At 47.6% G+C, this 12,688-nt stretch overlaps 1 protein-coding gene across 4 annotated transcripts in view; it reads left to right on the top strand.

Moving 5' to 3' along the window:
• SAMD4A (sterile alpha motif domain containing 4A) overlaps positions 1-12,688 on the top strand; it is a 206,099-nt gene that overhangs the window by 154,483 nt on the left and 38,928 nt on the right. For 3 of the 4 annotated variants that reach the window (XM_034648600.1, XM_034648601.1, XM_011225504.3), the window contains 2 exons: positions 9,996-10,105; positions 12,282-12,368. In XM_034648600.1, coding sequence (XP_034504491.1) covers positions 9,996-10,105; positions 12,282-12,368 — 197 coding nt within the window. Of the gene's footprint in view, positions 1-2,810; positions 2,946-9,995; positions 10,106-12,281; positions 12,369-12,688 lie in introns of those variants that run through there. The other variant, XM_034648602.1, reaches the window with a different exon arrangement.

Below are 12,688 nucleotides of genomic sequence, written 5' to 3' on the forward strand. Positions count from 1 at the left end.
GAGAGCGGCCCTCTTTGCTGGCACCCAGAGTCCTGAGGTTTTGCTGTCTCCTACCTTTCCCTTGAGAAGGATCATGTTGACGTAGGAGGCTCTCCGGCGAGTCCCCTCCCCGCCATGGAAGCATGGCACAGAAAGACGCCCATGACCACCCAGGGGCCAGTTGTGCGAGAGCTCCAGGCTGATGCAGCGATCCTGTCCGTTAGGGGAACGAGGCCGCCGGGAAGTGGCTTCCCTGGTGCATTCCTTGAATATTCCTCTCCCTCAGCGGCAGGCCCGTATGCTCCCCATGCCACCCCCATCCCATGGTGAGTGCCCAGAGTGAGTGGGATGTGTCTTGATGCTTTCTGCTGCTGATACAAGTGGGTCTTTAAAGGTGTTTAACAGATAGCACAAACAATGGCTCATTTTGGCATGGAGGGGATGTGTGTCCTCTTTCTCTTTCACAGTTTTCGAGGGAATGTGTCATAATTTTGGAGACCTAGCAAAACTCATTTCTGAGTTCATGCTACATGGTTTTGTGCTCAAGCAGCTGAGCCCCAGGTGATGGGTAGCAGATGAGCCTCAGCCATGCTCTAAGTAAGCCCGCAGGGCACCTGTCACTGGGGCACCCGAGTACCTGAGGGACCGAGGGGACACGGCCGGCCACTGCTCTGGGCGGCATGTTTCCAAGAACGTGTATGTGAGGTTCTAATTGATAACTGTGGGAAGGAGGTGCTGGCTTTTGTGTTCAAGGGCAAGGAGGGTCCTGCGGGAAGGCTGTTCTCTGGGATACAGACCTCTCCCAGAGAGGAATGCTGGTCCTGTCTGGTTATAAGAGGTTTGCTTTCTTTCCTTTCTTCCTTTTACTTTTCTTCCTTCCATCCGTCCGTTCATTCGTTCTTCCTTTCTTTCTTTCAGCTTTAATGTACACCTTCAACATTCTCCCAAAGTAGGTAAAGGTGTGCTCATTACGTGCTGTCATTTTGAGGTGAGAAAAGAATAACGAGAGCATGTTTTTAAAGAAAAATGAATGACAGAAAAACTGAATAAATTTCTTATTGCTGTTTTAGAACAAAAGCCAAAATATCCCAAAGTTCAGGGAATATCCCCTATGTAAGCATCTTCTATTCTTTTCTTTAGAATTGATAAGAATTTTCTCCTCAGAGATTCTTCAGTCAGAAAGTGACGTAGATTAGCTCTTACATCCAAGATTTTTTTCATAGGCCCAAGGGATACGGTCAGAAAGCAGACGTGTGGTGACTGGATAAAAGAGAGGACTCTTTCCTGTATATACGCCCACCTCCTGCTGACCTCTCAAACTGTCCTGCTCCCAAAGAATTGGATCTTAGCAAATTAAAGGGCAAAACATACTTGAAAGAAGGCGTGAGAAACAACGAAAGATCCTATTTGTGGAAAAGTATATTTGCAGTTCAGCTGATAGGTCAAGCAGTAGAAACGTCCACACCCGAAACAGCAGCATCCCAGAATGTTGGGGGCCGAAGGCCACCCCCAGCCGTGCCTGGAGATGTCTTCTCCAGAAGGCTACTGCTCAACTCTATCAGCAAAGACTATACAGGGTGGCCTCCCAGGACAGCGCCCAAGAGGCAGCCCTCACCAAGCCCAGCCCAAGAGTTTCTCATTTGATTCCCAAGTCCAAGAGCAGACACCGGTTTAAGTTTCCAAGTTAATTCATACTTCCTGAGAAATGAAATATGAAATCAAATGAAGTGCTTCTGAAAAGAGCCAGCTCTTCCTCTCGGATCCCCATCTCTTTCTTCTGTGTGGCCAGGTGCTTTGGCAGGAGTATCAGCCCTTTTAGGCTACTTTCTGGTCCACCTCGGGATGCCATCAGCGAATTGCTATTTTTCTAAAGTTTTTTAAAAGCCTAGTTTACAGAAACAACAAGGAGTCTATAGTTGAATTTGGAGGAGTTCCAAATCTCCAGAGGATGCCTGTCAGCCCTTTCCCTGCACCTTGGAGAGAGAATAAAAGTCACCATAATTGAGCTTAATTTAGTGTGAATTCATCTTCCTTGCCAATAGCTGTGCATACCTTGCTGAAACACTGTGTTCGTCTATTCCTTCCTTTTCATCTGGACAAACTAGCCAGGTTTGGCTACGAATTGTCCCTTAGGAATGTGCCTCTTGGGTCAAGAGTGCGCAATAAAGCTCACGACCCCACATTCTTCTTTATAAATTTTTCACAGACATCGATCTCGCCATTTTTTTGTCTTGGGGTCAGCACCCTGCCAGGGATCGTCACAAAGTTCTCTCCCAAGTAGACCAGCTTGTGCTCTCAGAGGATTCACATCATCTGCCTGCTTTACTTTGTTTTTCCTTTTATAGTAAATACCCATCCCGAAGATGTAAGTCAGCTCCACAGCACAGATTGGGTGTCCCTCGGGGTAGGGATCTCAGACTAATCTCAGGCTAAAGCAAGAATGGGATCAGCTACTCAAAGAGAAATCAACCAACAGAAGTGGGAAACAACAGGAATATGGGAGTTTCCCCCTCAACATGCCCTGTGGAGGCTACCGGCTACACGTCTTTGGCCCAGATATGCTGACTGTGGTTTCTAAATTCGATTGTCCTTGTTGTTGGCAAAAACATCACTGTGACTTATCCCAGGGGAAAGATTCATGATTCCCGGGTTGGTCCTCAGTTATAATAACTTCCTTTCCTCCGGCATCCCATGAGTGGAATGTGATCTCTTACCTTTTCTCTCATGCAAAGCCTCCAGGTGGCCAAGAGGAGGAAAAAAGACATTCCCATAACTTCCTGGAAGGAAGAGAAAACATAGAAGACCAGAAGTCCGTTGGTGGAGGAAATACATCTGCCCCTCATAGTAGCATCACGTCCTCAGAAATAATGTATAGACACAACACCCAAGACTTCTCAAAAGGCCAGGGCTATCGACGAGTGGTGTGGCTGTGTCCTGTGGGAGCAGAGAGAAGGGAAGAAAGATGGGTTAGTAGGTTTTACGTTAGTCCTTATCAAGTCAGTTGGCTTTTAAGCACCTGCTAAGAGAGACTTTGGACTAGTCAGTGGGGAGACAGAGAAGAAAGAGATCGGACCTGCCTCATGGGAGTCCCGTCACATGAGCACCTGAGGCAGGTGCACAACTGTGAAAATGTCTTGTCTTTGGAGACTGGCCCTGGGTCAGGGTAGGCACCAAGGAGGGCCCTGGTGCAAAGTGGAGAGAAGTCCAGGGAAGTTCCTGAGGAGGAGAGGCCTGCACCTGAGTCTTGGAGTCTGATTACAAGTTAACCAAATATGTGAGGTGAGGGAAGGGCATTCTGTGCAGAGGGAAAGGATGCATGAGAGCATGGTGATGAGACAGATTGACGGAGTGCCTCCTGTAGCTTGAGTGTCAGTAGCACCCGGGAAAAGAATCCGGAGAGGGGAAAGCCAGGCGCTAGGCTTTCTGAAAGATTTGATGTTGACAGAAGCTGTCGAGGGCATTTAGCAGCAGAACAACCTGCTTACCTTTGCTAATGAGAAATCGGACCCTAGCGGAAGTGTGGGAGGCCCGTAGGAAGGGAGGAGGCGCAGGGGATTCTGGTTTGGGAAGCCAGCCGAGAGGTGGGAGCTATTTGGTAACTGAGGAGGAAATGAAGGTGGGACCGGGGCAAGCAGCAGCGAGAATGGATTCCCAGGGATGTGTGGGTGTGGTCCGCGTGAGATGGAATCGAGAGAGCTCGGAATTGAACGTGCACTAGTTGAAAGTAGACAGTGCAGGAGCCGGAGGAATCTAGGACAATGCCCAGGTTCCTACCGTAGACAGCTGGATAGCCCCCGGTGTCCTCTATAGCAAAGAGTATAGAGGAGAAGAAACAGATTCGGGACCAGTGTGGGGCATGGTGGGTCTGGAAACCCGTAGAACACCCAGCGAAGGGGCTGTGCCATCTTCTTCCCTGGCCCAGCCTTCCTAAGCCACGGTTCCTCTCCCCACCTGCACAGGTGAGCATTCTGCCTACCTGTGGGGAAGCTCGTGGGGGGCACTACATTCCAGATTCTCACTCCTAAGAGGGAGAAGCTCCATGACTTTCTCATCGCAGTTGTCAGTGTGAGAGGGGTAGAGGTCGGGGGCTGTTTCTCTGGATTCGAGCTTCAGCCTGACCATTAGGAGTGCACGTTGACTGGGCTGATTTACGACGTGTGGCGGTTCTGTTAGTACAAATCGTGAAGGTAATTGAAACTGTTAACGTTGTTTGTATACAGACATCATACAGGTTCAAAAGAAACCTGTGGTTCCAGTCACTTTGACAGAAACCTAGCAATTAAGGAGTGGAGGGGACCAGGGACTGTGAAAATAGGCTTGTGAAAATGCCTTTTCTAGGGCATCTGAGATGAAACTGAAGTAAACTTTTTCCCCACAACAAAGGAAATGCATTGTCTGTTCCGAAGTAGCCAGTTTGGGGTTTTGAGTTGTTTTTGAAATGTAAACTTTTGAACTTCTCTGCCCATCTTAGAATGCGATTAGAAAAATTATTGAGAAGTGTGATCCTTTTTAAGACAAAGAACCCCATGAGAAACCTTTGTGAGAAAGGTTGTGAATCCCGCATTTCTCTGGGTTGTAAGGGTGTGAGTGATGGAGTGGGAGTGTGGCTGGGACCGTTCTCAGCACGGCTGTTATAGGAACAAGCCCCATTTTCTGAATGTTGACTTTCAAGATGCTGTCTTGAATTCATCTAACTTAAGGGCCAGGAGTTAGTGAATTCCCTTCACGTTCTTTATTCCCAAATGCCAGCATATAACCTGCATGGATAGGCCCTCATGGGCTCAGATTGTGCCCCCTCTAGGCCGGAGGCCCCTTGTCTGAAAAGCAGGTTTCCAGGATTGCCCCAAATGCTAAAGGTCATGAGTCTTTTAAGTGCCATTCCTTACCAGGCACGGGTCTTCGGCTGCGGTGCATGAAGAACTGGGCAGGCGCACAGAGGGCAGCTTTCCACATGGAACCCAGTGCAATTTAATAACGCAAAGCAAACTGTGTGTAGAACACCACTTATGAGTGTCACAGCTCACGGAAACGTTGACAAATTCAGTCCCTGTGTTTGTATCCGAAGCGTCCAAGTGGGTATTTTACTCAAACTGTTCCTTATGAGACCCACACGGGCTCCCCATCAACAGGAACCCCTCCAGGAGGCCACCACAGACTCTTCCCAGGATTGAGGAGCTCACTCACAGTTCCCAGGAACCAGAGACCAAGGTGCTCAGAGGCTGGGGCAGCATTGGGCTGATCCTTCTGCTCTGGCCCAAAGCAGACAGGCTTCCATAATATTGATGCCATTGCTAGACTTCCGCTTTGTTTTTGAAAGGAGGCTTTACCCTCTCACTTCAACACTGAAGAGTTCGTCTCTTCTTACCCCGCAGTTGGTTCCCTCTTCTGTCCGTCAAAGAACAAGGATGCAGTCATATCTTGGGAAGAGAGAGAGTTGTCTGAGAGTAGCCCGGCTCTCTGGGGTCTTCTGTCTGCAGGTACCAGGACCACCACGGGTGAGGCTGCTTGTGGAAACCAAGGCTCTTCATGTTTCTCTCTTCCAGGGATGCCTACTCCCTGCCCTTACAAGGCCTCCCATAGTGGGCCCTTCTGTAGTATTGGATCCATCTTTCACTCTTGTGGAGCCTCTGTGAGGCAGTTGACGTGTGGCCTGTTGAATGGTATATGCAGCCATTCCAGCAGCAAACATTTGAAAAAAGCAACTCAGGTTCTAATTGGAGCCCAGCTTCTGTGTGAGCTGCTCTACGCACCACAAAGCCTCTCTGTGGCTGTTTGTCCAAACTGTAAAAGGGAAATAGAAAGCAACATAACTGGAAATTAATCCCATTGGTAAAGACCAGCAGGTAAACACAGAACGTATGAAAGATGAGTGTAGCACTGTTATCAAAAATGGCCATGTGAAGATAAACCACTGTGGACTGCAGCAAGATCTAGAATGAGCTTCATAAGGGGTAGACACTGTGCATGGGGACCCACTGCACATGGATGGTGGTGCTTTCTCCCAGAAACCTCCTACCCTTCAGCTTTCTCCTTCCATTTTTCTTTGTGGGCTTCTCTTCCCACGCCTTCGCCTAAACACCCCATGCTCCCAGGGCTCTCTCTTGGCTCACCCCTGTTCTCACTCCACACTCTTTCCCTAAGAGATCTCACCCACTTCCATGGCTTAAAGCCACCACCTTGTGCCGCTGACAAGTTCTTCCACTCAGACCTCTCTTCAGAGATCTTGTCTGGTTGACTTCTCCACCTAGAAGGCTCAAAGGCAGTGATACTCAACTGACCATGAACTGGAGCTCACCATCTCTCCCTTGTCACCCCAAACCTGCAGTTCCCCTCTACTTTCTGTCTTAACCAAGCTTGAGTCAGAAGAACCACCAGTCTCACACTTACTCCCTATTCTTCCCTGATCTTCAGATACTACCCATTCATATCCTTTTCCCCGCCACTGCCCTTCCAGGCCATCTCCAAGGGCTTCAGTTCATCTCCTGGCCTCCCCTTGCACATCCTCCAGTCCAACCTTTACACTGACAGCCATCATCTTTCTAACATCTTCATCTGATTGTGCTTCTGATGCTCAGATTTCAACAGTTCCTCATCACCCAATGACGAGGTCTGTCCTCCTTGTTTCAGCATTACAGGTCTCCATCATCGGACCCCTGCCTATGTGCCCCACCTTGTTACTAGCCATTCTCTAACACTCACCCAACTGTTTGCTTGGCCCCAACTGCTCTCTTGGCTCTGTGCTTTGCGAATATACTGTTCCTGCTTCCAGAGCGGCCCCCATAGTAAACATTCAATAAGTGTTGAGTGGGCAAATATCAGAATGCCTACACTTGGCAAGGAAGTCAAACTGGCATATAGCAAAAGCATCTTCATCTTTCTCACACTGCATAAAGAGTGACTTTCTAGTCTGGGACCTCCATTGGCAAGTCCATCAGAAGCAGCCCAGTTGAGGCTAAATGGCTGTGTGCCAGCCAGAGGTGGGAGCCCAGGGGGCATGCTTGCCGCCAATCACGTATCAGCCCCTTCAAGAAACACCCCTGCTTGTCTTTTCTTTCAACCACAGCCACAGCTCTGCAGAATGAAGAAACAATGTCTGAGGTTTTGAGGTGGTTCTCAGCTTTGCATCCAACCCTCTGGCACCTGGACCATGGGAAAGGATCTGAACTTTTAGTTAGACTTCATCTCTGGGTAACATCTTAACAGAATAGCATCCCAGTCTTTGGAATTCCTGGCTTGGAGGAGTGAAATGGTGCAGGTGCTCACTTCTCTGGTTGTTTCCCTTTTAATGGAGTCTTGTTTTAATCCCTGGCAAAAGAAGGTGCCTTGTCTCCAGGGGGTAAAAGATTAGTAGGCTATGTTCTTAAGAACTGGGATTCCCTCGTCTTTGTTCATCAGTTCACGTTTGAGGAAGGATGCAGCACCGAGCTAGGCACGGAGATACTTGCCGTACAAGCCGAGTCAGCATGTGCCTGCCTCAGGGAACACATGGCCAAGAGGAGCTTAATCGCCCAGGAACACATCCAGAAATAACTTCTGGGGAAGGCCTAACTCACCATGTTGTGAAGTTGTGTAGGAACGTTTTGTAGGAAAACAACTCCCAATGGCCCACATTTTCACTAAATGGGTAAGGCAGGCTCTTCCATCCCTCTAAAAGGAATGCTGGTTGTCCAAATCTTCTATAGAAAGGAGCTAGTACTAGTCTTGCTGAGCCAAGATTTGCACCCCACTCTCCCCAACTCTTAAAGTGCCATATCGTCCTTTTGGCTTATAAAACACCCAGTCTACCCACATGATTTAGTAGCTCGGGAGTCTGTTTTAACCTGAGTGGCTTTTGCATCATGAAACTGTAGGGCACCGGTGAGAAGTCTGGCCCATGAGACGCTCCAGACTGTCTGTGTCAAACTGTGCCCAAGTGTGCGGTGGGGTTACCCCGACTTTGCTGAATCATGATCACGGAGTCTTCCGAGCAGCAACTTGGGGCTTTTCAAAGATGTAAGTTCCCAGTATGGAACCTGGTGCCAAAGTGTGAACAAGTCACTGGCCCCAAAGCTGGAGCTGTAGTTATTGGCTGCTCACTCTGCAGAAGGATTAGCATTGTTTCAACAACAGCAAAACATGGTGGAGAATAAAGTCTGGTAAAATGGATCCAGGCTGTCACAGGAGGGAAAGCGCCAGAGCCTGAGCTGGCGGGGCTGGACCGTCTGCAACCGCAGTTTGAGTCAAGGGTAGAAGTGGTTCGTACTATGTACCTGGGGAAGCCTTGTCTCTTTGTGGTTACTGATGGTCCCAGAGGGGCTCTCTGCTTGTCACGGTAGAATGAAGGGCCTCGGAGCACAGAATCAAGTGATTTCTTGCCTGAGATGACTGAGTTTGTTCTTTAGATGGCATTGGATAGCCAATTCTGTTTCTCTAGAGGGTCCCCTTTTTCAGCCTTCACATTGCTGCAGATTCAGAGGTAACCTCACCAGGCCCACCCTCCCCTTGTAATCTTTGAATTTCGGGAGATGATCGAATACCCACATTCCATAAGCCTAGGTTGGGTTTCCCAGGGAGGCCAGGCCTGATTTCAGAGTAGGCCAGGTTTCTTTCATCGATCCCCGTTAAGTACTTTCAAAATTGGAAATTGGAAGTTTCCCACTTACTCTGGAGTGTTTGTCGGTGCCTCAGAAGAAAGCACTTGGCGCGGTAGACAGTATCTTGTAATCAACGTGGTTAGCAATGGATAATACTTTATAGGAAACATGAATAACATTTACTCAGAGCTTCAACATGTCAGAGTACCTCGAAGTCATTGTTTACCTAGCCCTACCACTAATGGGCTGTTTGGTCCTCATCTTACAAGAAGTTGATACAATGCAGGAAAAAGCCAGGAGTCGGGAGGTCTGGTTCTAATCCCCATTTCACCACATACTTGCTCCGTGACTTAGACAATGATTTAACTTTGCCATCTGTAAAATGAGCGAAGGGTGGGGGAAGGTGATTCTACAGAATTCTCAAAGATCCTATTAGCTCAAAAATTCTGAATTAAAAGAGCAGGGGCAAGTGCTTTGTTTTGGTTGAATTTAGCAAGGTCATAATTCTCACAGATTTTGATACAGTTACTATTTAATTTTCCCAACTCTAGAATCCAAACTGTGGGCTTATTTCAGATATGCTTTGGAAATTCTATTATCCTATGATCTAGCCAGTCTTTGGGCCTTTCCAGTCCTGGTATATTTGTGGTTGATATTCAGGGAAAAGGTCTGATACACATCCAGACACATTCCGTAGCTTGGAGAAATGGTCGGCAGGGACACACACACACACACACACACACACACACACACACACCACACGCTGGAGTGATAGTTTTGGAGTCTAGGATGTGCTTATTCCCGTTGGGGCACAGGAAGGCTGAAGAAAGATTAGGCTAGGAATGACAGCAACTCCACCCATGGACCACTGCAGTTACCTGGGTGACCTCTTACTGTGGAAGTGGCAGAAACAGCATGTGGAGAGCTACACTGAACCTAGAGGGAAATATTCTTGGAGAGGAAGATTCATCATACATAGTTTTAACGTTCTAAATTAGTTCTTTCCAAATCAGTAATGAAGTAGTCTGGCCAAAGCAGTGGTTCCTTGCCATGTTTTTGGTCATGAACTCCTTTGAGAATCTTATGGAAGCTATGGATGACTTCTGTCCAGAAAACTACCCATATATTCACAAATTGGGATATAATCCCATACAGGGGATTCCTGTATGCCCTGCAGCCCGTGGACCCCAAGTTAGCGACCCCTAGTCTAAAGTAGAATAAGGGAGCCTGACAGTGGAAATGTCAGGGCTAGACCAAGACTTCGAAGTCCATAATTTGCTGCCAAAATGGAATTGAACAAGTAGTAACATAAAGGATTTTTTTCTTCTTTTTTTCCCCTCTGACCATCACCCTCCTTTCCTTTCTCTATTCCCACATCTTTTGTCATCTCTTCTTGTTCCCTTTCAATTCCTCTGCCCATCTCTCGCGCATCTTGCACCGCAGATGTTCCAGCCTGGTTAAAAAGCCTCCGCCTGCACAAGTACGCCGCGCTTTTCTCCCAGATGACCTACGAGGAAATGATGGCCCTCACTGAGTGCCAGCTGGAGGCTCAGGTAAGCGCTGCAGGTGACCCTTCCCTGAGAAAGGGACCCCAGGCGGAACCTGAAGTTCCAGCCCCAGACAGACCTTGTTTGGACCCATCTCTATGCCCACCCAGTAGCTTGCCTTGTCCTAGGAACTCCAGGGGCTGGCCAGCATTACATGGTGAGTAAGGCTGGGTTCTTGTCTTCAGCGTCCAGTAGGAGGTGGGGGACCAGCAGATAACTGCAAGGCAAATAAGGCTCAGTGAGAAAGAGTATTATGAAAAAGGTAATAGCTAGGTGCACGCTGTAACTTCAAGGTGGGGTGGCCTAGAGGGAACATCTGACCAAGGCCTCAAAGAGTCTGTGCCCCTGCCTTTGTTTTCTCTGCCCCCTCCCTCCGTCTGTCCAACTAGGGGTGGTTTGGACAATGACAGATTTGCTGGTTGTCTGTTGTCCAGTCCAGTTATAAATCAGCTAACTTCTAATAGTTAGTGAGTAGAAGCACCAGGTCATGCCTCAGACCTTCCCCAACATTTTTCCAAAAATGTGTTCAGATTGGACTCAGTTGAGATTGGAGTAAGCTGTGCAAAACAGTTTTTCTTCTAACTCTTTTGCATCCCATGGGACTGTCACAGAGAATGGGATTACGCCAGGTCTCAGGTTTCATTTCCCTTCTGGGTGCCATAAAAGAGCAAAGTTCCCCCTTCCTTCTCAGGCAGCTTTCCCCAAGTGTGGATGCCAAAGGCTAGGCCGGTCAACAGACCCCCAAAACCAAGCATGTTTCCTACCATGCTGTGCTCGAGTAAACAGAACTGACCGATGTCTTTGTTTCCCTTGTTTAAAATGCCATTTGCATGTTTCAAATTGACCTCAGTTTCCTTTGTGCAATGATTTAAAAGAATTGATGGTCTGAACAGGCTAATAGTATTTCCCTTGCAGGAAGAGGAGATTGTACCATTTGGGGCAGGACTGCTCTGGACTCATACCTCCCAGCAGATGCTGGTTTCCCATTGCATCTTCAGTCCCCTCAGTTAACCTCTGCAGGCCTGGCTGAATACCAGTATTGAGATGCAAGACAAGGCCCAAAGTCACCGCACATTCTCGGAGAATGAAAAGCACTAATTTCAACTTCCTAACACTTCTCCTACTGCTTTTTGGATCTTGATTGCTCCTTGAGATCCCAGGGATTGATGAGAACTACTTCTAACAGCATTTTTTATGTCTGGGTCAGAGTTGAGGGGAAAAAAAAAATCCAAGTCCTCAGTTATTTGACTTGAGAAAAAACAAGACATAATTGACAGGGAGGGCAAAGCCAGAGGCCAGCACAAACTTTTCAGAGTAATTTAATTCACTTGAACCCAAAGTCAAGGCTAAACAGAAATCTGCCCCCAGCACTTCATCTTAGAGAGTGAGCTCAGTTGTCACTTGCGTGTTAATATCTCTGAAGGAGATGTCTCCGGTGTGCCCATCTTTTCCTTCTATAAGAGGAATTCTATGAATAGCTGCAAGAAGTCCCCAGAAGTCTGTCTCAGAGCCCTGACTTAAGAAAGGACCTCCTGTTTGGAACTTGGCAGTATCTCTAGTCAACAAGCGTTGAACTGAATCTTTAGGCTCACCGAAGTGCACAACCCTAACCGAATCCTAATCATTTAGCTCAAGTGATGACTGAGCTAGAGTTTTAGGCTCTTTTCTATTCGGGTTTTCCTTATGGAGACCAAAGATGACCTGGAAACTGCCCACAACTGCGCTGTGTTGTATGGACCTGGTGAGAACCACATCAGACTTCAGAGACGGGAAAACCTAGGGAAGGTTTGAGAAAACAATGAAGCACTGTATGGGGTTGGAACCTTCAAGCAGCCAGGGTGGGACACGGAGAAGAGCAGTGTATAACTTAAAAATGATCGTTTAAGACTGTGAAGAAATTTCATGCTGGGTGGGTAATTGGCTGTTCTAGCGCGCTCTCTCTCTCTTTTCTCTCCTAAAGGTCACAGCCAAAGGACACAGGCAAATGTATAGCCAGATGTAGTTAGAACATTTAGTAAGGAGAGGTTTATGACAGAGGGGAACTGAAAAGAGAGACAAAGGGATATTTACTAGTCCACAAATGTAGGAACTAAGAAGACAGGAAAGTACTAAATAACCTCCAGGAGTCTCTAAACTGATTCTTAAAAATATGTTTTTAAATGTAACATTTATTTAATTACAGAATGTTACCAAAGGTGCAAGACACAAAATTGTCATCAGTATTCAGAAGCTCAAAGAAAGACAAAACCTCCTGAAGTCTTTGGAAAGGGTGAGTGATCACGGGGCGGGGGGGGGGGGGGGGGGGGGGGGGCAGGGGGATGTCTCTGCTGCCATGATGGGCAAAGTCCCAGCTGAAGGTGGCAGACCTTAGAGAGTGTTTCACCTTGTTTCCCTGCCAAAGGCACAAAAAAAAAAAAAGGATTTTGAAGTGAAGTTTCCTGGTTATCCACATTCTGTGTAACCTGACCACTGACATGTACTTATTCCTTGGGTCCAGGCAGCCTGCCACTGGCCATCCCAGGAGACTCCAGGTTCAATAGAGGGAGTCAAAATCATTTGGCTGATAAGCACTTATCAGCTGCTCCTGTC

Source organism: Ailuropoda melanoleuca, chromosome 20 (genome assembly GCF_002007445.2).
Source record: "Ailuropoda melanoleuca isolate Jingjing chromosome 20, ASM200744v2, whole genome shotgun sequence".
Classification (NCBI taxonomy): domain Eukaryota; kingdom Metazoa; phylum Chordata; class Mammalia; order Carnivora; family Ursidae; genus Ailuropoda; species Ailuropoda melanoleuca.